This window comes from Paroedura picta, chromosome 2, assembly GCF_049243985.1.
Source record: "Paroedura picta isolate Pp20150507F chromosome 2, Ppicta_v3.0, whole genome shotgun sequence".
Classification (NCBI taxonomy): Eukaryota; Metazoa; Chordata; class Lepidosauria; order Squamata; family Gekkonidae; genus Paroedura; species Paroedura picta.
In genome coordinates, this window is record NC_135370.1 from 9,286,952 (window position 1) to 9,310,789 (window position 23,838).

The 23,838-nt window shown below is 46.7% G+C and overlaps 1 protein-coding gene across 4 annotated transcripts in view; it reads left to right on the plus strand.

Annotated features, from left to right (window-relative positions):
* ERBB4 (erb-b2 receptor tyrosine kinase 4) overlaps positions 1–23,838 on the plus strand; it is a 918,733-nt gene that overhangs the window by 655,565 nt on the left and 239,330 nt on the right. For all 4 annotated transcript variants that reach the window (XM_077319331.1, XM_077319333.1, XM_077319330.1 and 1 more), the window contains exons 12-13: positions 7,777–7,976; positions 20,693–20,825. In XM_077319331.1, coding sequence (XP_077175446.1) covers positions 7,777–7,976; positions 20,693–20,825 — 333 coding nt within the window. The remainder of the gene's footprint in view (positions 1–7,776; positions 7,977–20,692; positions 20,826–23,838) is intronic.

Here is a 23,838-nt window from a genome sequence, read left to right on the forward strand (position 1 = left end):
GAGGAACATCATAGCAGGGCTTGGCCATAGTGACACCTCAGCCTGTTCTCTTGGGCATGCCAGCAAAGCCTGAGGTGCTTCTCACCACCCTCCAAAATTTCTAGTATTGCTGGGTTTTGACTTTCCCATGGCTACTAGTAGCATGAGATGGGGCAATATCTTTCAGAAACACTGACATCTCCTGTCACTCTGTGTGCAGAGCTCCTCCCCTCTTTGCCTATAGACAATCTAGAAACCTTCAAGAAGTGCTAGGAATAAGTGAATCCAAGGAAGACATGTCCACGATGGATGGAAGAGGGATCCTGTATGGTAAATTCCTTTGTGGACACTGTGCAATAAGCCACCATCTATATCGTAGAATGTCTACGTAAGCTCCTACATGTTGGTTTTTCAAAGACCAGGTAAAAGTTGTATCTACAAACACTCTTAACAGCATCAGAACAGGGAGCGAAAGAGATGGAGCAATACCACGTCTTGCCAGGAAGTGCTCATTAGAGTCAAGAGGCATCATTTAACTAAGCAATAAATATAACTAAGACTGGATGAAGGCATTGGTAAGACCCGTGTCTGAAGAAGAGTGCCTGCACATGAAAAAAACAAATTTAGAGTCCTGTGGCACTACAAGGTATGAGCTTTCATGTGCACGCACACGTCCTCAGATACAGTATCATAGAATGAAAGTTATCAGTTCAAACTTATAGGTAGAGTCAAGTGGGTAGCTGTGTTGGTCTGAAGTAGCACCACAAAATCAGAGAGATCCAGTAGCACCTTTACGACCAACAAAGATTTATTCAAGGCGTGAGCTTTTGAGTGCATGTGTCCCATGCAGCATTCCATCGTGGACACATTTGCCTTGGATTCACTTATTCTGCTCCTACCATGTCTTGAAGGTTTCTAGATAAGTAGAGTGTGAGAGTAAATTAACACATGGCATAATGAAAATGCTTAACAGATTCCAGAAATAAACAGGAAATCACAGCAATTTGGATTTGTTTGCGTTCACTTGAGATTGAATTGCATAGGAAACATTTGGCACGCAATATATATGTCCACATTAAGAGAATAATGGGGAAAATGATAATCAGTTGCTGACAGCAGTTAGCTGAGACCTTTCCCTTCTATGCCTTGCCTGTCCTCTCAAGCATGGTAGCATCTTAGGGCATCATCTTCTTTGAAGTAGAGCATTTGGCTGTCTCTATTCACAAACCAGAGAAAAGCAGATATATACACTGACTATACCAAACCACATTGCATTATGCCAGTCAGAGATGCATTACAATCTGCTTGTTCAAATCAATTATTCCAATTAAGAGATAAATTAAAACACAGAGGTCATTTGGCCTTTCTGAGGGATTGTTGAGAATGTAGGTTAGCATATCTAGTGAGGCTAAGAATCCAATACCTTTCTTAAGTTGCAGTACAATCTATGTGTTCAAATCAAATAAGAGATAAATGAAGATACAGAGGTTAGTATATTTACGGAGTTAAGAAACCAATGTCCCTGTTGAGTCTTGGGGATTCAGTTGTTCTGAGTGTTGGAATAACTTGCATTTCAGCAGTTTCCCTTTTCATTCTGTTCTTGAAGTTCCTTTGTAATAAAAAAAAGCTACTTTGAGGTCATCTGTTGAATGACTTGGAAAGTTGAAGTGTTCTCCCACAGGTTTATCAGTCTTGTGTTTTCTGGTGTCAGATTTGTGTCCATTTATCCTTTCACGTAGAGTTTGCCCTGTTTGTCCTATGTAGAGAACAGGAGGACATTGTTTGCATTTGATGGCGTATACAATGTTAGAAGATGAGCTTGTGAATAAGCCTTTGATGGTGTAATGGATGTTGTTGGGTCCAGTGATTGTGTTGTCTGGATGTATGTCACGGCACAACTGACATCTGGGTTTGTTGCAAGCTCTGGTATGAGTATCCGTGTTCAAATTAGACATTGTATTATTGTGGGTGAGGAGTTGTTTGAGATTGGGGGGGGGCTATCTGTGTGCAAGAGGTTTGCCCCAAGAACTTGTGAAAGAGAACAGTAAATTCATAACTGCAACATAGAACTGGTTGGTTGGTTCAAGATGTTGAGATTCATGGACAGTGAAATTCATGGAAGGATGGCTCGGGGGCCCAGTGGAAGATGTTGGTTCTTGTTGACATCAACCAAATGCCTGGCAGAAAAGCTCCCTTTTGCAGGCCCTGCTGAATTGTTCTAGTTATGTCAGGGCCCTGATCTCCTCTGGGAGCTCGTTCCACCAGATGGGGGCCAAGATGGAGAAAGCTCTGGGCCTGGTTGAGGTCAAACGGGCTTCTTTTGGGCCAGTGATCACCAGCCAGTTGGAGGTGGCAGAGTGTAAAGTTCTTTTAGGGATGTAGGCAGAAAAGCCGTCTCTCAGGTATACTGAGCACAGACTGTGTATGGCCTTAAGGGTGATTATCAGAACCTTTAGTCTGATCTGGAATTCGACAGAGAGCCACTGCAGTTGTTGGAGGATTGGCCAGATGTGGGATCTCCATGGTGTTGATGTGAGGACACTGGCCGCTGTGTTTTGGACCAGCTGTAGTTTCCAGACCAAGGTTAAGGGCAGGCCAGTGTAGAGCGAGTTGCAGAAGTCTAGTCTAGAGGTGACCATCATGTGGATCACTGTGGCTAGGTGTTCCAGAACAAAGTACGACACTAGTAGTTTGGATTGGCCACGGTGATAGAATGGCAGCCATACCACTTTAATTACCTGAGCCTCCATTGAGAGAGAAACATCCAGGATCATGCCCAGGTTCCTGGTGGAGTGGGCTACTGATAGCTGTACTCTGTCCAGGTTGGGTAGGTGCACTTCCTCACTTGGACCCTTCCTGCCCAGTCACAGGACCTCCGTCTTTGAAGGGTTGAGCTTCAGACAACTCTGCTTGAGCCACCTCATTACTGCTTCCAGGCAGCTGGCTAATGTTTCTGGGGGAGAATCAGGATGGCCATCCATCAGAAGGAAGAGCTGGAGGTCATATGCATATCAGTGACATCCCAGCCTGAATTTTAGGATGGTAGCTAGAAGCATGCATGTATGTTTGTCAGTCAGTAGGCTTCAGGTATAATGTGGTCTCTAGACATCCATTGTGTATTTTTACTGTAGTATGTGCATAAGCACATGAAAAACGTATACCCAGAAGAAAACGTTGTTGGTCCTAAAGGTGTCACTGGATGCAAACTTTGTTCTGCTGATACAGACAAACATGGCTACACCCCTGAATCCATGTCCTAAAATCTATGTCCAAGACATTTGGTATGCATTCTTCTTTTTAAAAAGAGCAAAAAAGTGACTTTTTCTCCTATAGATTTTTTTTCCTTTAAGGGTTTTAAAGCAATATAATACTTCAGATTGAATGTTTTCTAACTTCCCCTCCAAAAAAACACACATGGCTCTGACACTATGTGTGGAGAACAGGAGAAAGTGACATTCCACTCTCGGTTTCTGTGTCCTAGAAGTATGTTCTTTCCCGAGCCGTTGAAGGGGCGGGAGTTTTGATCTAATTTGCAGGGCATTGATTTTCCATTCTCAAGTGGCAGCCAAGAGGTTCTCTGGGAAGTGCCCACTTTTGCATTAGCCTCAATAAAGCCAAAGTAAAAATCGTATGGTTTCCCACATTCCATCTTGTCTTTTGGATCAATGATGTTTTGGATTGCCGCATTAAGCCTGCTCAGTTTTATCTTGCTCATTCAATTTCATCTTGTTCTTTGTCAATTTTTTTATGACAAATACGTTTCAATCTATTTGAGTGCCAAACTTGAAAGTGGCCAGTTCCCATTGGCATTACCGCTGCAATCTACCTCATGCTACTCCAGTTTCACAATGACTGAAGATCTTTGGAAATGTTGCCACTTTTTTTGTCAATAACTGTTACTCTGGCACAGGATTATTTTTGTGTAGGTTTTTACTTAGAACACAGAAGAATAGGCCAGGTAGATAGTTGGGAGGTGGTACCAATATTATAGTATACTAGTATCAAAGCCCATTTTTAAAAGGGAAATTGAAAGGGGTGGCAGGCAGGAGGGCCTGTAAGAGTGCGGTCCAAAGGGAAGGGAAATCCCCCCCCTGACTGGTGCCACAGCTGTGCAATCCTTGCAGAGGGGGCGAGAGGGCTTTGCGGGCCAAGGGAAAGGGAAAGGCTGCCCTCCCTCGGCTGTCCCCCATCCCTAGGGCACTTACATGTGTCCTGGGGAGAGTCAAGGGGCAAACTGCCGACAATGGCAGCAGAGAGCCCCTCACTGGGTGGGTGGGCAGGAGTGGGTATGGCCTTTGTGAGGCAGGTCCCATTGGGCCCTTCCTCAGACAGGCCACGCCCACTCTCCGCCCACTTAGCCCTTAGCCTGTTATTATAACAGCCAGCAAACAGTTACAGATAGGGCTTGTAATAATGGCTTATGTGTTCCATTTTTTAAAAGTGTGTTCTGATATGAACAAGTGATGCAGAGGAGGGAAAACAGCAAAACAGGAATGGTATTAAGCAATATATCTGGGTAATATACACCGCAGTCGATGGAACAAAAAGTAGTTAATCAGTCAAGGGATTTGGCAGGGTTGAGGAACAATAATCCAAACCAGATTGTGGGCCATAGAGAAACCTTGAAGTTTGAATTGTGAGGCATTGGCTTTCATCTTTAAAAAAAGGCTCAGAAATCATTATAATTCTTGTTTTTTTTAAAAAAAATCAAATAAATCTGCACAGTGCTGATTTAAAGAATGTTTTTGCTTCAGGACTTTTAAACTTTGGAACGCCATCCAACGTCATGCTCTGCATTTTCATCCAGTCACTGCATTTTCATCCAGTTGCCTGTCTGGGTTATGATCGGAAAGAAGCAGAGGGCTGCACCAAGTCGAGCAAATAAAATAGGGGGGGGGGGGAGGAAACCATTGGCATTATAGGGAAAGAATCTTTAGTATTTGTGAAACCCCAATGCATTTACATCAAGCTCCCTCAGGGGCACAGCCCTTCCAGATTCTCGGGAGAGAATCTTGTCCTCTTGTCCTGACTACATAGATTAGGTCCCTTGGAGAAAATGGCTGCCTGGAGGGAGGGGGGTCTCTGGCACTGTGCCCCACTGAGGTCCCTGTCCCCGGCAGGATCCACCCTCAGATTTCCAGGAGTTCCCTGACGTCACTCTGGCAAGCCTATCACCTCCCCCATCCCCTAAGGCAAAATGGAGGCCTCTAATTTTTCAGCAATCAGAATGACACAGTGCAATCACATTGGGATTAGAAGGATCCTTGTGAGTCGGTCTGTAGCAGCAGAAAAAGAGCTGGAGTCCAGGAGCCCCTGAAAGACTAACAGCATTTGTGGCAGGGAGGCGCTTTCGTGGGTCACTGCTCCCTTCTTCAGAAAGAAGGCTGTAACTACTGAGGGCCCTCCTGTTATGCAACCCTATAGAAATCTTTAACATCAGGTTCAAGAATGGATAATGGGGCTATGTGTGTGCTCTAAGCCAGAGGTAGTCAACCTGTGGTCCTCCAGATGTTCATGGACTACAATTCCCATGAGCCCCTGCCAGCGTTTGCTGGCAGGGGCTCATTGGAATTGTAGTCCATGAACATCTGGAGGACCACAGGTTGACTACCCCTACCCTAAGCGTATTAGTGGTCCTATTGAGGCATCTCAGAGGAGTCCTGCTGAGGCATTGTAACAGTTCTAGCAATGCAGATGAGCAGTGAATGAGGATAGTCAACCTATTCCTAAGATCATCTATGCACTGGGAACTTCACTGCTCCAGCTCCCATGCAGGAGCACAAATCAGCGGGCAGATGAGGTGCACCAGGCCAAATGCTCCCCCTTGTGGGTGCAGGAAGAGGTGAGGCAACCTGCCACAATTAAAACTCCAGCCTGCAGCCTGGCATGAAACCTCCAGTGCGTAAACAGTCTATGAGAGGCATCTGGACATATAGAGAAAAGTTTTGTGTGCATCAGTGCTACTCAGACGTAGTCTGCATTCGTTATCCTGGTGCTTTAGGATGCTTTAGGATGCTTTGGGCTGATCCTGCATTGAGCAGGGGGTTGGACTAGATGGCCTGTATGGCCCCTTCCAACTCTATGATTCTATGATTCTGTGTGTTTGAAAGAGCCTGGTTGTGAAGATAGCTGCATAGTCTACCCATAAAGTTGCCAGCTCTGGGTTGGGGAATACCTGCAGACTTTAGGGATGGAGCTGGGAGTGGGCAGGATTAGAGGCATGGAGGGACCTCAGTGAAGTGTAATGCTATGGACTCCACCCTCCAAAGCAGACATATTCTCCAAGTGAACTGGAGGAACAGAGAACAGTGTGAAAAGCCACTCTGGGCCCCATTCAGGGAGAAAAGCTGGAGTTGCCTGGAGTCGAGCTATACTTCCAGGGGATCCACAGGTACTACCTGGGGACCAACATACCTATCTACTCAGTGTATGAGAACTGACTTGGTTTAGTGGTTAGAGCAGGGGTAGTCAAACTGTGGCCCTCCAGATGTCCATGGACTACAATTCCCAGGAGCCCCTGCCAGCATTCGCTGGCAGGGGCTTCTGGGAATTGTAGTCCATGGACATCTGGAGGGCCGCAGTTTGACTACCCCTGGGTTAGAGTATTGGCCTGGGACCTGGAAGAATTGGGTTTGAAGTTCCCTCTCTGCCATGGAAACCTACTCATAAGGCCTTAAGCCCATCACAGTCTCTCCACCATAATATCTCCCTCACCAGGCTGTTGTAAGGGCTAAGTAGATGAAGAAGAACAGCTGGTTGTTACATTTCCCTCCCTCTCCCCACAACAGACTCCCTGTGGGGTAGGTGGGACTGAGAGATCTCTGAGAGAACTGGGACTGGCCCAAGGTCACCCAGCTTGCTTCTTGTGGAGGAGGAGTGAGGAATCAAATCCAGTTTTGCAGTTTAGAGGCTACTACTCTTCACACTAAACCACGCTAGCACAGAGAGCAGTGTAAAAAGCCACTCTGGGCCCCATTCAGGGAGGAAAGCTGGAAATTAAATAAATGTGCTCGTTTATGACAAGTCTTTCCCTCCAAGGTTGCACGACCAAAGATGATCCTGTGGATTTTAATAAGCTTGTTAATGACTACTAATGACTACTGCCCCTTGGATCATCTTGTTTTTTCAATTGTTATGGGAAAACTGGTAGAGCCTGCTAGGAATGTCTTCTCCTGGAATATCCTTTAAGTCGGTGGTCCCCAACCTCCGGTTCGGAGACCGGCACCGGTCTGCAGCTCCTCCTCATCCCCCTCCCTGGCTGCTGTCCCAGGGGCTGCCCTGCCACTCTGCTGCCTTCCGTGCTCTCCAGCGGCCACCATGGCTGGGGCTCCCTCTCGGCGTGGCACTGCTCAGCTGCTGCTGATAGCGCCCCTCAGCGGGCGGCGGGAAGTCAGGGGCGCCAGCGGGAAAGCAAATGGAGCAGGGGCTCAGGTGGCGGCAACGTCCCTCACCAAAAGACTACACCCCCCCCCGGGCCTCAGTAAAATTGTCAAGCGTTGACTGGTCCCCGGTGATAAAAAGGTTGGGGACCACTGCTTTAAGTGAACCAAGTATGTGATTTGCTGTGCTACAGTGATACATCTAGTTACTTTTTGTCAATGTTATTCCTCACTTTCATCCCCCTCCCTCCCCCCGTGGCTTTGTGCCCAACCCCTGCTTCCTGTTTGTACCACCTAATGTGACTTTGTGGCCAGCAGGGTCCTCACTTAGGTTGCCTTTGGGTGCTGTGCGATCGCTGCCACAGAGCGGCAGAGGTCGCTTCCCTGTTGACCCTTCTGTTCTTGTTTCCTCTTCCAGCGGCCTCTCCTTGCTTATTCTCAAACAGCAGCGAATTAGATCGCTGCATTTCCAGTCCTTGAAGCATATCAGTGCCGGCAACGTCTACATAACAGACAACACAAACTTGTGTTTCTACCATACCATCAACTGGACCAGTCTCTTCAGCACCGCCAACCAAAAGACTGTGATCCACAGGAACAAGAAGGCTGAAAACTGCAGTAAGTATTGAATTTGTCCTGCAACGTGAGCAAAATAACTATCGTAAGCCACAAGGACTTTAGAACAGGGGTAGTCAAACTGCAGCCCTCCAGATGTCCATGGACTACACTTCCCAAGAGCCCCCTGCTCATGGGAATTGTAGTCCATGGACATCCGCAGTTTGACTACCCCTGATTTAGAAGGTGAACTCTGCTGGATCAGAGCAGTGAGGGTCCATCTGGTCCAGCATCCGGTCTCATGTACTGGTCAACCCGTTCCTCTGGATCGCCAACAACAGGGCATAGAGCCCAATGCACCTGGCCATGATGTTAAGTATATAAGAACAGAGCCCATCTAGATCCAACTAATAATCCATCTCCCCCAGTCTCTGCAGTCCAATAGCACAGCCATGATTTTAACAATACCAGAAGAGTCCTGCTAGATCAGACCAGTGGTCCATCTAGTCCAGCACCCTGTCTCACACAGTGAGACCAGCCTGTTCATCTGGAGTGCCCACAGCAGGGCAGAAAGGCCAAGGCCTTCATAAGAACATAAAGAGAGCCCCACTGGATCAGACCAGTGAGGGTCCATCTAGTCCAGCATCCTGTCACACAGAGGCCAACCAGTTCCTCTGGAGGGCAAGCAACAGGGCAAAGATGCTGAGACTTTCCCTGGAATTCAAAGGCCTCTGAATGTGGAGGTTCCCCTCAGGCACCAAGGCTAGTTACCAAACTTATCTTCTATGAATTAATCTAATCTCCTAAAATGGGGGTCATCAACCTCTGGTTTGCGGCCCGGCACCTGGCCACAAGAGCCTCAGCAACTGGCCGCAGCTCCCCCCCCGCAGCAAGAAGCTCGCCAGGCCACGAGCAAATCAGCCACTGAAGCGGCCAACTAGCTCATGGCCTGGAAAGCTTCTTGCTGCAAGAGAGGGGGGAGAGGGAAGCGCGGCCGCCGGCACACTGCCAGCACAAATGTGCATGCGCAGACCTGCCGCGCATTTGCGTTTGCGCCCAGTGGGGGCGCAAACATGTATGCATGGCAGTTTCATGCATGCATGCATGTGCAGAGCCGCCACACATATGCGTTTGCGCCCCCATGGGGAGCGCAAACATGCATGTGCGGCAGCCCCATGCATGTGTGCTTACATGAAACTGCTGCATGTGCGTGTTTGCACCCCCACCAGGCGCAAACGTGCATGTGAGCAGGTCCCCACATGCGCGTTTGTGCAGGGCTGCCATGCATGCGTTGGGCCCCGGGTCGCCCTCTCACCCCCAACCCCTTGGCAATGGGCCGCAACCTCAAAAAGGTCGCAGACCGCTGCCCTAAAACATGGTGAAGTAGTTTGTAAAATACAGAGCCCTGACTTGCCTTGTACTGAGATTAAAATAACACTATTTTGCAGTGGCATAGAAACTTTTAAAAATGGAAATCACTAAATTGGAAATGGGTAAGCACAAGAAGTAAGAATCCTGTGTGTGTTTGTCCATCGGTATCCAGAGTTCTCTGAGCCATCCTGGTATTGAGCACTTCTTCTCCTTCGTTTTTTCCTTTAACTTACCCTTGGCTGCTCCCAACAGTCCTTCCTTTCTAGGGTATATTTAATCCTCATCAGACCACTTTCTGTGTATCTGTTGTGTGCCCCTAGTACATGGGGAGACCCTTACCTTTTTCTCTACATGGTTCTGTCGTGCCCTTTCTGCTGTCCACACAGGAACCAGCTTAATGTTAGATATATCGATAAAGGCATGGATATTCCGTGTTATTGGATACCTCAAAATCAGAATAAAGATGGGTATCTGATCACGTTCAGCGTGAGCAAAACAAAGAAGCCTTCAATTGTTGGTGAAGGCCCTCCTTTCTCCCATTATCTTCATGAACGCCAATCACTGAATGCACAGGAACTGCAGCTTGCAATGTCATTGAACACTGATGATGACACAACAGTTTTTAACGTACAGCTTGGTGTCATGGTTAAGAGCATCGGGTTCAATTACCCACTCCTTTTCCTCCACATGCAGCCAGCTGAGAGACCTTGGGCCAGTCCCAGGTGTCTCAGAGCCCTCTCAGCCCTACCTGCCTCACAGGGTGTCTCTTACGTGGAGGGGAAGGGAAGGCAATTGTAAACTGCTTTGAGAGACAGGAGACTTGCAGGAAGACTTTGATCCAGTCCTGGTTCTCTCAGAGCCCCCTCAGCCCTGCCTGCCTCACAGGGTGTCTGTTGTGGGAAGAGCAAGGGAAGGCGATTGCCAGCCACTTTGAGATGTCTTTGGGTAGTGAAAAGCAGAGTCTAGAAACCAACTTGTCTTCATCTGATTTGTATAAATCTTATTTTCCACGTGGCATGTTTCGACATATGTCGTTTTGATCTTGTGCACTGTTACTCCTTTGTGATTGTCATTCAAACAAAAACTGGAACTTTTTTTTTGTAGGATTTTGGCCCATGAGAAGCATGAAGACTTGGGCTGGGGAAAGTCTATGGCCACTAAAACTTCACTTCCCTCAAACAGCCACATGATAGAGGAATTACTGGTTTTCTCTTTGGGGCTTAAACAGTTTCCAGCGTCTTTTCAAAGATTGGTTTGTAATTCAGGAGAAGGGGTGTGTGCGAATTTAATAGATTACAATCATGGCGGCAGCATTTAGCCAGAGGATTGCTGGACATGGGCCCCATTTGTCGATGTCACCAAACTGTCCCCATAAGACGTCCCACATGTTGTCCTCTGGCCTCTCTGCCTAGCAATCGCAGCCTTCAGTGCCTGCTCTGTCATGACACCATTGCCTAATGCACAGATTTTTTATACCAGTCTTTGGCCCCGATTCCTCGAGAAGTTTCTCCAGGAAAGTGCTAAGCATCTGTCTCATTAGGGACCAGTCTGTGGCTTTATAACTCATCCCTACAGTGAAAGCATCTGTGGAGACCAAGAGCTGCACGGATTGGTGAGCAAGGAAAGAAGAAAAGGCTGGGGAAGGAGCAATGTCGCCCATTTGTCCTAACTCCCTCTGATCCCTCCAGCCCATGTAGCTATTCTCCTGCATGAGTTTTGAGACCCTGGGAGTGACCTTTCTTTGGGTTGAAGGGGCTGCAGGAAGAGAGAGGGATGCTGGGAAAGTCTGAGTTCCAGGTGCAGGGTAGTAGGACTCGTACACACAGGATTTAACCCTGAAGCCCACAAGTAGGTTTCATTGATAACCGCTCTCTACAGGCTTCTGAAGGATGTTCCGTTGCTTCTGATGAGTTGTATATTTTGGACGCTTTCACCAAGAATGGGGAGATGCTTGCTGGTGATGTAACTGAACCCCCATGGTTAGGATAGTTCTCCCCCCCCCAAAAAAAACCCCTCCCCTATCAGAATCAGAATAAAAGAATCACACAGAGCTGGAAGATACCACAAAAGGCCTTCCAGCCTAGCCTCCCACCTTGGAGACCAAAAAAACACACACTTTTGACAGATTTCCATCCAATCTCCTCCTGACACCTTCCAACAAATTAAGGAGGCCCCACCACCCTCCGAAGCAGTAAATTTGGTCTACAAACAAGTATCTCCATCAGAAAATGTTTTTTAATATTTAAGCTTCAGTAAACAAGCTGGCCCCCTTTTCAACATGCCTACCTTTTCCATAGTTAAATCCAGCTATGCTATCACCCCTTGCCCTCCTCTCCTCCAAGCGACGCATACCCAGCTCTCTCAGTCTCTCCTCGTAAGGCATGGATTCCATCTACTTAAAGCCTTTATTCAGAGCATCAAAGGCAAAAAGAAAAAGGGGGGGGTGGAAGCGCAAGTTGATAAAAATCCTTTTCGACATTTTGTCAGTGATTTCAAAGAAGCCTCTGCCATTTGAAGAACCTGAATACGACAGCAGCGCAGGAAAACGCAGTGGAGAAGGGCTTGGGGTATTCGTTTATCTAATGAAATTATGTACCGATAATTAAATTACATTTGCCTACCAAACCGTTTAAAACCACTGAGCTTTAATTAAAGCCCCTACACTTCACATTCTGATATTAAAAATTATCCAAGACTAGTATGTCTCTTGGACCTTAAATGCGCACGTAGACCTTAATTAAGTGGTGGAAGGACTTCAAGACGAGCCGTCTTTTGACATGAAGATTTCAGGAAGAGGCCATCTGTTTTTAAAAGGGCCGAATCCCATCCAGACAGTTCCACTTGAAAGGCAGAGGAGCATGGGGGATAGTGGCCACATTGATATGCTAAGTGCTGCAGTAACAAATTCAGTTTAAGTCCTCAAAGAGAGAGCTTTGCCCATTCCTTGGGGACCTTGGAAGTCTAATGGGAAGAGTTTAAGCAGCGGGGTTGGGGGGATATAAAATAAATTGTAACTACTGGTTGTTGTGGGTTTTCTGGACTCTGTGGTCATGGTCTAGTCGTTTGAGCCCCTGATGTTTCACCAGTAACTGGCATCTTCAGAGTTAGGGCACATACTATTAAGTCTGCGGGTTCAGTGATCACAGACTCCAATTCTTCAGGACAGCTCTTTTTACTGAACAACTCCAGCAACAGACTCCAAATACTGAACAGAGAAAAACAGGCAAACTCATGCACTTTTATACCTTTCAGGCAGCCAGCTGCTGCCTTTGATTGGCTCTAAACAGAGCGATCTGGTTGGACCTTAACAGGTTCCTTTGATTGGTTAGTTCCTTGGCTGGCAGAAGCCCTCATTTGCATCAGTGGCCAAATGCCCACAGACATAACACAACATTATCATGGAGAGATTCCCATCTTGCCATGTCGTACCTCTGAAGTAAGGTGACCAGATTGTCCCACTTTTGGAGGGACATCTGGGAGCACCTGGCAAATTGTACTTACGTTGCAATTAAAAAAATATATATGACAATATTATTTTTGCATTCTATGTGTTCTATGCAAATTTTTGTTGCTCCATATAGACCAAATTTTTAATCAAGACCCCTCCCCTCCCCAGTCAATGGTCCCGCTTTAACTGTGTTAAAATCTGGTCACCTTACTCTGAAGACACCTCTGGTGAAATGTCAGGGACTCAAACTACCAGGCCATGGCCAGGTAGACTGCAAACCCACAGCCATCAATTGACTCTGGCCATGAAAGCCTTTGACAAATTGTAGTTATCTTTATTTCCCCTGATGAATTTGTATATGAAGAGGAATGGGATTGGCCTAAAAATCATAAAACTGCCCTTTACAGAGTCAAAATATCGGCCTGGGTAATGGACTTCTATTTATTAGGAATATTCCACTTCATATGAATTTCTTGTGTGTAGTGAGAGCCAATGTGTTGGTGTGGTCAAGAGCAGCAGGCACCCTGTGAGGTGGGTGAGGCTGAGAGAGCCCTGATATTCCTGCTCGGTCAGAACAGTTTTATCAGTGCTGTGGTGAGTCCAAGGTCACCCAGATGGTTGCATGTGGGGGAGCGCAGAATCGAGCGCAGAATCGAACCCGGCATGCCAGATTAGAAGTCTGCACTCCTAACCACTACACCAAACTGGCTCATTACACATGTGCAATAGGAAAATACAAAGAAACGTATGGAGATCAAAGCTACATCAAACTAAACAGGGCTCGTTTCAGTGACAAAATTAATTTGTGCTGGTTATTGTGCGATGAAGAAGAAGAAGAAGAAGAAGAAGAAGAAGAAGAAGAAGAAGAAGAGTTGGTTCTTATATGCCACTTTTCTCCTCCCGAAGGAGTCTCAAAGCAGCTTGCAGTCGCCTTCCCTTTCCTCTCCCCACAACAGGCACCCTGTGAGGTGGGTGAGGCTGAGAGAGCCCTGATATTCCTGCTCGGTCACAGCAGTTTTCTCAGTGCTATGGGGAGCCCAAGGTCACTTAGCTGGTTGCATGTGGGAAAGCGCAGATTCAAACCCAGCTCTCCAGATTAGAAGTCCGCTCTCCTAACCACTACACCAAGCTGGCACAATGAGGAGTACAAGGGAGAATTGTAGTTCATAGATATCTGGAGAATCACAGGCAACTGCAGGATAGAGCTTAAATGCCACAAATAACTTAGCTGTATAGACCCAACATCCTGCCATGCCAGGCCATTCAGTTGCCTGAGCAGAAAGGAGACAAATTGAGCCAAGAAATTTGCAATTAAAAAGTGTGCCTATGAAAAACATATGAACTATCACCTAGAACATTTTCTTTCTTTTAAAGGAAGTAGCTGGTTCTTGTTACATGGCAGAGAGCGCAATAGATGGAAGGGCAAAACTACCTCAGTACCAGGCTATAGGAGCCTGCCCCCCCCCATCATTAATTTGTTCCATTCACAGTTTGCCTTTTTTGCTTGAGAATCACAGAGGATTACAGCTTCTTAAAAAAAAAGCAATATAATACAACAATAAAATTGGATGACAGACTTAGAGAGTAGCACAATAAAAACCGATATAATGCAATGTCCTTTAGTTGGATTGCAAAAGTAGACAGGAGAATGTAAAAGGGCTACACAGGTCACTGACTCCCATTATGCATGGGCCGGAACACCCACGCGGACGGCGTCAGGGCATTGGGGAACATCCCTGAGTACGCACGACCACGATGCCAGCGAATGCTGGCAGGGGCTCGTGGGAATTGTAGTCCGTGGACATCTGGAGGGCTGCAGTTTGACTACCCGTGCCTTAGGGTTAGGGTTCTCCTGGAGAAAACATCTGCTTTTGAGCATGGACTCTATGGCCTTTTACCTCTCTGAGTTCCCTGTCCTCCCCAGGCTTCTTCCCCAAGTCTTCAGGAATTTCCCCACCTGGATCTGGCCACCCTACCCCGCCCATCCTCTGCTGGTGACCTGGCCACCCTAGTTTCACCCCACTTCTGCACCGATATGCAAGTGGATTTAGCCACATCGCACAGTAAAGTCCAGTTGCGAAGTGAATAGAGAGCAGGTTGACAGTGCGCTATTTAGTGTGCGTGGAAGTACCTGTAGTTGGAATTATCGGGTAGGATGCTGAGACTGGTTGCTGTCTGAGAGTCCTTCTGATAACCTGTCCCAAGTAGCTCAGAAAACCTGGATGACTTGCTGGCTCCAGCGTGCAGTCTCTCAGAGTGTTCTCCCTGATCGTGCCACTGGTACACTCCGATTCATGTTTGTGTCATGAGAAAGCTGAGGCCAGCCCTGGGCAGAAGGCACAGAAGGGTCAGCAGAACATTGTGGCACCCCCTTCTCAGATATCGGGGGCAACAGATGAACACCAATAAGGGAGAGCAGCTCAAACATCTCCTTGGTGTTTTGTAGTCATTTATCAGTTCTGTTTGGGAAAGCTGCAGGTTTCTCCTTCAGTCAATTAAGTTTGTAAATCATTATAGCCTAATTGTCTTGATTCCTGCTTGTTTAATTAGTGCCGTAATAACTGTCGGTGGAACTTTCCTTTAATAAAAGCGGCTGGTAAGGAAAGGTTTTTAATGAAAAATTTCTCAAAGGTTTTCCTTCTTATCTGAGCAGAGGGGCTTGTTCACCTTCACTGGGAACAAAGGTTCATTTCCACATAAGACTTTCCAGAATGTTCCAGTTTCAGAAAAACGGGCAATATGGGACTTTTAAATACAAAATATGGCAGGTTTAATGATATAATAGTTCAAATCCGCATTCCTTTATTGTAATGGTTGCCTTCAAAGACATGGACAAACTGTGGTTTTCTGCTGTGGGAACCAGCATTGGGAGTTCTCAAGCCCATGTGCTGTTTCTCTCCTCACGTAGACTTGGATGACTTCTGCATTTGTAACAGTATGATTATTTGTCTGTATTGCAAATGATGATTTATTTTCTGATCTCGGTTGCAGGGTTAAACTTCAGTTAGCAAACCTGGTTTGGGGGCAAGACTATAAATGACGTGTTGCCTTTCATACAGAATGTGGTTTGCCATAAGTGCAGAAGTGTTTGTTTTCCGAGCCATGAATGCAGGGGAGATGTGGGCCTGGATTTCCAGGTGGGTGTGGCTCAATGGGAGAGCATCTGCCTTGCAATGAAGACAAAAAAGAGTTATGTTTTGTACCCTGCTTTTATTACCCAAAGGAGTCTCAAAGCAGCTTACAATCACCTACCCTTCCTCTTTCCACAACAGACACCCTGTGAGGAAGGTGGAGTTAAAAGATCTCTGAGACAGCTGTGACTGACCAACAATCATCTAGCTGGTTGCATGGGGAAGAGGAGTGGGGAATCAAATCTAGATTTACAGATTAGAGTCCACAGCTCTTAACCACTACACCAAGCTGGGTCTCACTGCAAAAACCCACTTTCAGTCACTGGTATATCCAGCTGAAAGGATCAGGTAGGAGGATCTGTGAATGACCTTGACCTGAGAGTCTGAAAAGCTTGACCTTGATAGACCAAGGGTCTGGCTCAATGAGAGGCAGCATCATTTGTTCATGTATGGATCAAGGTCATGAACTTCAAAGATCAAGCATGAGCGATCAATGTGTGGGAATGCAGCTGCCAAGCATCCATGTAGGAAATTGGAATTTAAACCAACTGAATGTTATTCCACCATTTTCTTTCAAAGAATTCACACTGGCATTTATAACCTTGGTTGGTATTTTGATGGGAGACAACAAAGGAAGTCCAGAGTTGCTATACAGAAGCACCCAATGGCAAACCACCATGATTTGTCTCGTGGCTTGATCTGGATGGCCTCAGCTAAATCCTGTCAGCAGGGTCAGCCCTAGTTAGGATGGGAGACCAGCAAAGAAGTCCAGAGTTGATATGCAGAGGCAGGCAATGGCAAACCACAATTGAATGTCTCTTGCCATGAAAACCCTACCAGGCCACCATAAGTCAGTTGCAACTTGTCAACAACAACAAACATGTATTATTTATTAATTAGTCTTATAGACCAGGGGTAGTCAACCTGTTGTCCTCCAGATGTTCATGGACTACAATTCCCATGAGCCCCTGCCAGTTTGTTGTAGTCCATGGACATCTAGAGGGCCGCAGTTTGACTACCCCTGTCCTACGGGCTTTGAGCATACCGTTCCTTTTGATTTTCCCACTCTAGAGGCATGGAAGAGCAGAAATAATGGGCAAATCAAAGAGGGGAGACTGATCCTGCATTGAGCAGGGGGTTAGACTAGATGGTCTGTATGACCCCTTCCAACGCTAGGATTCTGAGATTCTCCATGTTGTTTCATTTTGTTCTTGACAGGCTTCTCTGATGCTTCTGCATTCCTCCTTCAAACAGGTGGGCATCACTGTGGTGCTGAGACAGGCATCTAGGCAGAGATTTGCTACCCTAGTTGGCCTGGTTGCCGAGGCCCATCCGGTGTGCAGGCAAAAGCCTGAGCCCTTTATGCTTCCTTCTGGCCACAGCAATGGCCTGTCGCCATACAAATTCCCACCAGATAAATCATTCTTGCCCAGGAGCATGAAACTGGCTTAGGTGCTGTGGTCACTAGAGGTGAACACCGAGTCGGCCGAACCACACCAAAGCGCTCACCCCTTTTTATCCCCCCCTAATGTCTCTCCCAGTCTGTCTGATATTGAGTCTCCCCTGATGTGGGTTTTTCTGGGGAGATTTGAACCGCAAAAGGGTCTGATTCAGATTTAAATGAATAACATTGAACAACGGCTTTACTGCGGAGATGACAATTTCAGCATAAAATCTAGAGAACTATTATCAGACTTCTGCTAATCTAATACAATTAGGTGCCTTGCCTACATCCTGAAAAGAAACTCACATCAAAGGAAATTATGAATATTGGAGGAGGGGGGTCATGGAAGATTTCAGGGGTCTTTTTTTGGGTGGGGAGCAGATGAAATAAGAAATCTCTCCTAGGAGTAAATAACTGGATCTTGTCCATCATATTTGTATTCTGTTTTTATATTGTAAGCCGCCACGAGACGACATTGTTGAAAGTGGCGGGGTATAAATCAAAGCATAAATGAATGAATGAATGAATGAATGAATGAATGAATGAATGAATGAATGAATGAATGAAATGTTAATGATAAAATTAATATTGAAATGTGCCTGAAATAATTACCAACCATGGCCTTGGCGGTGATTTTAGGGAGAGGATCATTGTGGTCATCTGGTCAGAGGGTTCCCTTTCAGACTGCCTGTCTCCCAGGAGGCATCTCAGTGGGTGGTGGAGAGCTCAATGGAAGTGCCAGCCCAGTGTGCTGCAGCGGCAAAAAAAGGCAAACTCAGTGTTAGGGATGGTTAGGGAAAGGATTGAGAATGAAATGATCAACATTGTAATGCCCCTGTATTGATCAATGGTGCAACCTCGTTTGGATTCCTGTGTACTGTTCTGGTCCTCATATCTCCCAAAAGGACATCTCAGAGGTGGAAAAAGTACAGAGGAGGGCAACCAAGAGAGTTAGTGGGCTGGAACACCTTCCCTAGGACAAATGGATGAAGAGTTTGGGACTTTTCAATTGAGAAAAGAGATGACTAAGGTGGGCCATGATAGAGGTTTATAAAATTGTTCATGGGGTGGAGAGAGTGGACAAAGAGGACTTTCCTCCCCTCTCCCAAAATTCTATAATTTGAGGTCAGTAAGTTCAGGAAAGACAAAAATAAATACCACTTTACACATCACTGCCAGAGGATGTTGTGACGACCCCAAGAATAAACAGCTTTCAGAGGGGATTAAATAGATTCTTGGAGGATGAGTCTATCAGTGACTTGGTGCCTGAGAGGAACCTCGATGTTTAGAGACACTGAACCTCTGAATCCCAGAGCCAGGAGGCAAGCTCAAGGGAAGATCTTGGCCCCTAGGCCCTGTTGCTGGCCCTCTCATTTTGAACCTTTTCGTAGAGAAGCACATAGCAGGCTTCTCCAGTACCCAGGGGAGGAATAGGAAATACTTGCTGGCTGAAGATTCTGCCAATACAAATACTTTACAGGGCCAGAACCATCCACATCTGATTAAAGAAGTCCCCCACCCCCAAGTTATAAATGAGGAAAAAAATGTTACATACAAGTGTGTGTATCTATATATTGACCATTGATGAATATCAGTATGATTGAAATGCATTAGGTCTTACCTTGTGGCATTTTTGGTGTACACCCTGAGATCTTTTATGTATGCCCAATAGATATGATATTCTTTTATGGTTTTTAAGCATTTTTTGAGCTCTAATAATAAATTGTCTCTATTTCTTCTATATTTGCTTTTATACCTAACCGTTGTGGTTCTCGCCTGTCCTCCAGGTTGGGTTTTTATTTCCCTTTATGTTATTTGTTTGGCCACTGTTTGAGACTGGATGCTGGAATAGATGGATCACTCATTGGATCCAGCAGGGCTCTTCTTAGGCTGTGATCTGTTCATAGGAATGCTTACTGGGAATTCTTCACCCCACCCTAGTAATGGCAAATCACCATACAAATTGCCACAATATAAACTGTTAATAGATGGTTAGCTTTGTTTAGTCTAGCCACAGCAGTAGAATAGAGGTCTGTCACTCCATAAAGACTGCTGAAGTTTGTGGTAGGGTATGAGCTTTCGTGAATCACTACTCTATTTATTATCTTAAGGTGCTCCTGGACTCCGGCTCTTTTCTGCTGCTCCAGACAGACTCACTTGGCCATCCATCTTGATAAACCTGAAGGAGAGGGAAGTGACTCACAAGAGCTCCTCCCCTGCCACTAATTGTGTTTGTCCTTACGGTGCTCTTGGACTCTACCATTTGTATCTAGGAGGAGGAAACTTTTAACCCAACTTTTTTTTTTTTGCTCCCAAATAATCTTTTATATGTAGAAGATGGCTTCTCACCCAGAGAGGTCCTAATTTGATCGGGAAACTATAAGTGATTAAAATAAACCCAGATTAAATATAAAACCATGCATTACAATCCAGGTACATCATCTTAATTTAGCGATGACCACCCAATCACACGCTGCCACCCCTGATCCGCTGTGCCTGTTGAAATAGGATGATTTTCAGCCCTGTTTCCTGAAAAGAAAAAAAAATGGTATATAGCCATCATGATACAACAAGATGGAGCTGCCTGAGAAAGGACATGACACTTGTGTACCAGCATTGTGAGGGCACCACATTCAGCCCTTGCCTGGGGAAATTCTGCGCAACAGCCAGAAGTAATTCATCCTCAGAGAAAGAGTCTTGCCTGTTGGGTTTGGGGAGACAGAAGAAGATGGCAGGAACCAATTTTCTTGGGTGAGACCATGGCTTGGCGGTATTGCCTCTGCTCTCCATGCAGAAGGTCCCAGGTTCAATCCCCGGCATCTCCAGGTAAAAGGACCAGGCAGGAGGTGATGGGAAAGACCTTGACCTGAGACCCTGGCTCAGTGGAAGAGCCTCTGCTTGGCCTGCAGAAGGTCTCAGGTTCAATCCCCAGCATCTCCAGGTGAATGGACCAGGCAGGAAGGGATGGGAAATACCTTGACCTGAGACCCTGGCTTAAAGGCAGAGCCTCTGCTTGGCATGCAAAAGGTCCCATGTTCAATTCCCGGCATCTCCAGTTGAAAGGACCAGGCAGGAGGTGATGGGAAAAACCTTGACCTGAGAGTCTGGCTCAGTGGCAGAGCCTCTGCTTGGCCTGCAGAAGGTCCCAGGTTCAATCGCCGGCATTTCCAGTGGATAGGACCAGGCAGGAGGGGATGGGAAAGACCTTTCCCTGCCTGAGACCCTGGAAAGCTGATCTGAGTAGACAAGACTCACCTCGCGAGACTGATGTTCTGATTCAGTATTGGGCAGCTGCAGGTGTTCCTGTATCCTCAGGTCCCGGATCAGGCTTTTCCTATCTAGCAGGGGAATCCATCACCAGTTGTGGCTCCTTTCTCTTTCACAGCTGCGGAGGGGATGGTGTGCAGCCGCTTGTGCTCCAAAGACGGGTGCTGGGGGCCTGGACCAGACCAGTGTTTGTCCTGCAGGCACTTCATCAGAGGGAGGACTTGTGTGGATGCTTGCAATCTCTACGAGGGGTAAGCTCTTCCCTCCCCCGCCCGGCCTTCCTTTAGGCTTCCCAAGAAGAAGAAGAGGAAAGCTGGCATTTTATATCCCCAGTTACACTACCCGAAGGAGTCCCCAAGTGGCTTGCAAACACCTTTCCTTTCCTCTCCCCACAACAGCCCCCCTGTGAGGTAAGGGGGCAGAGAGAGCTCTGTGGAAACAGTCCTAAGAAAACTGGGACTGGCCCTAGGTCACACCACTGGCTGCAGGTGAATGAGGAGGAGAGGGGACTGTTAGGCTCCAACAGTGCAATCCTGTGCAGACTTACTCCGGTGTAAGCTTATTGAAATGAGTGGCTATGATGATGTTATCCGTTCAGCCGTGTCTGACCCTCGGGGATTCTATAGGAAAGTCTTTGCCATGCACCCCTGTCTCTGACTGCTTCTTTTAGCTGGTTCATGGTCATCCCTGTATCTGTGTCGAGCCAGCATATCCTTTGGCTATAAATACCAGATGTTCATAATTTTCTGCTGCCAAATAATTTTCTGCTGCCCCCTCACACTCAGAATGTGAGAATACACATCTACCCTCCAAAGTGATTCTATTTTGCTGGGCAATCTTCCCCCAGTACAAAAGGTTTCCCTAGAGAAATGGTTCCCTGATAGCTCACAGGTTCAGATTTCCTGTGATGGATGCTGTTTCGCCTCTTCCCTCCTTTTCTCCCAGACAATTAGCTGAGAGCCAGTTTGGTGTAGTGGTTCGGAGTGTGGACTTCTAGTCTGGCAAGCCGGGTTCGATTCTGCGCTCCCCCACATGCAGCCAGCTGGGTGACCTTGGGCTCGCCATGGCACTGATAAAACTATTCTGACCGGGCAGTAATATCAGGGCTCTCAGCCTCACCCACCCCACAGGGTGTCTGTTGTGGGGAGAGGAATGGGAAGGCGACTGTAAACAGCTTTGAGCCTCCTTCGGGTAAAGAAAGTGGCATATAAGAACCAACTCTTCTTCTTCAATAATCTCAGGGCTCTCTCAGCCTCACCCACCCCACAGGGTGTCTGTTGTGGGGAGAGGAATGGGAAGGCGACTGTAAGCTGCTTTGAGCCTCCTTTGGGTGGAGAAAAGCAGTATATAAGAACCAACTCTTCTTCTTCTTCAGTAATATCAGGGCTCTCTCAGCCTCATCTACCTCACAGGGTGTCTGTGGTGGGGAGAGGAATGGGAAGGCGACTGTAAGCTGCTTTGAGCCTCCTTTGGGTGGAGAAAAGCGGCATATAAGAACCAACTCTTCTTCTTCTTCAATAATATCAGGGCTCTCTCAGCCTCACCTCCCTCACAGGGTGTCTGTTGTGGGGAGAGGAAAGGGAAGGTGATTGTAAGCCACTTTGAGCCTCCTTCGGGTAGGGAAAAGCGGCATATAAGAACCAACTCTTCTTCTTCTTCTTCTTCTAGTTGCTGGGACCTTGATTGGGTTAAGGGGCATTCATTCACTCACTCACTCACTCACTCACTCACTCACTCACTCACTCACTCACTCACTCACTCACTCACTTATTCATTTGACTTTATTTATTACTCCTTCTGATCAATCCAGAGCTCATCCACAACAGCTAAGACCTTTCTGACTTAATTAATGGGCAGATAACAGGACGGTCAGACTCCCCCAGCACATTGGCTTCCATTTGTTTGTGTGTTTGGTGCTACAGCTTCAATAATATTATGTGTCCAATGCTCTAAGTATTTATATTCAAGCATTATTACTGATATAAAAATGAAGCCAGGATTCAGTCTTTTATACTATTTAAATCCCTAGTGAGCTCAAGCCTTACAGTAAAAAAAATAACACAGGGAGGCAGTTTTCATTAATATTAACAGCCAGTTTGGTGTAGTGGTTAGGAGTGCGGACTTCTAATCTGGCATGCCGGGTTCGATTCTGCGCTCCCCCACATGCAACCAGCTGGGTGACCTTGGGCTCTTCACGGCACTGATAAAAACTGTTCTGACCGAGCAGTGATATCAGGGCTCTCTCAGCCTCACCCGCCCCACAGAGTGTCTGTTGTGGGGAGAGGAAAGGGAAGGTGACTGTAAGCCACTTTGAGCCTCCTTCGGGTAGGGAAAAGCGGCATATAAGAACCAACTCTTCTTCTTCTATTTCCACACCTTCCAAAAAAGACCTCCCTCGTGAGAATTGTTCTTGCCATGGAGGAGCTCAGAGCTTAGTGGAAACGCCCTTGGGGATCAACACAGCTCTTGTTTGAGCAGGTGGGACAGTCCCAGCCGCCTCTGAGTGAGGCATTGAATATAGTTCGTGGCCCTCTTTTGTGACCCAGTGTGGCCAAACATTCCTTGTCCTGTGCGCTGCACTGTGCAGGCAGACAATGGGGCTGCTGTAGACCAACGGGCTATCTATGCCAGCTGGCTCAGCAACAAGGGAGCATGGCAGTGGACAGCTTAGTGATAGAAGAGATGATTGGCTGGGGGGACCTGTAGACGTTGTGTGATCCCTGATTGGCTGGGACCGTGATGTGATTGAGGCAGTTTCCTTCACAGAAAAGATTAAGCATTGCCATGTCCACAGCTCACGAGGCTGCAGATGTGAACTGGGGAAAGAAGAAGCTGAACAAGGAAAGTTGCGTGGTAGGGGGGGAGGTTGCATCTCCCAAAAACTTCACTCTCCCCAAAATGCTCAGGAGTGAAAAACCCAGTGCCTTGCGACTTTAAATTAATTGATTTTCAGAAGTTGCATTTGGAATGAATCTCCCTTGAACACCCTCCCTCCCCTTGGGGCTGTTTTTGAGAAAGTGTATTTAACTTAAAAAGTCAATATGCTTCAATTAAGCATGTGCTAAGCTGCTTTTGAAAGGGAAAGAGCGAGAGAGTCTATCCAGAGGGTGCATGAAAGGAGTCCCGATTACCCATTAGCATCTCGTAATCAAAGCCAATTTCCCTGAAAGATTTTTCTTTTCAAAATCTGTAGCAAAAAAGGGGCCTTTTTACAAACTCATCCTCAGTGTAATTTTAGCCACTGTTCCTCTGGATAGATGAGCA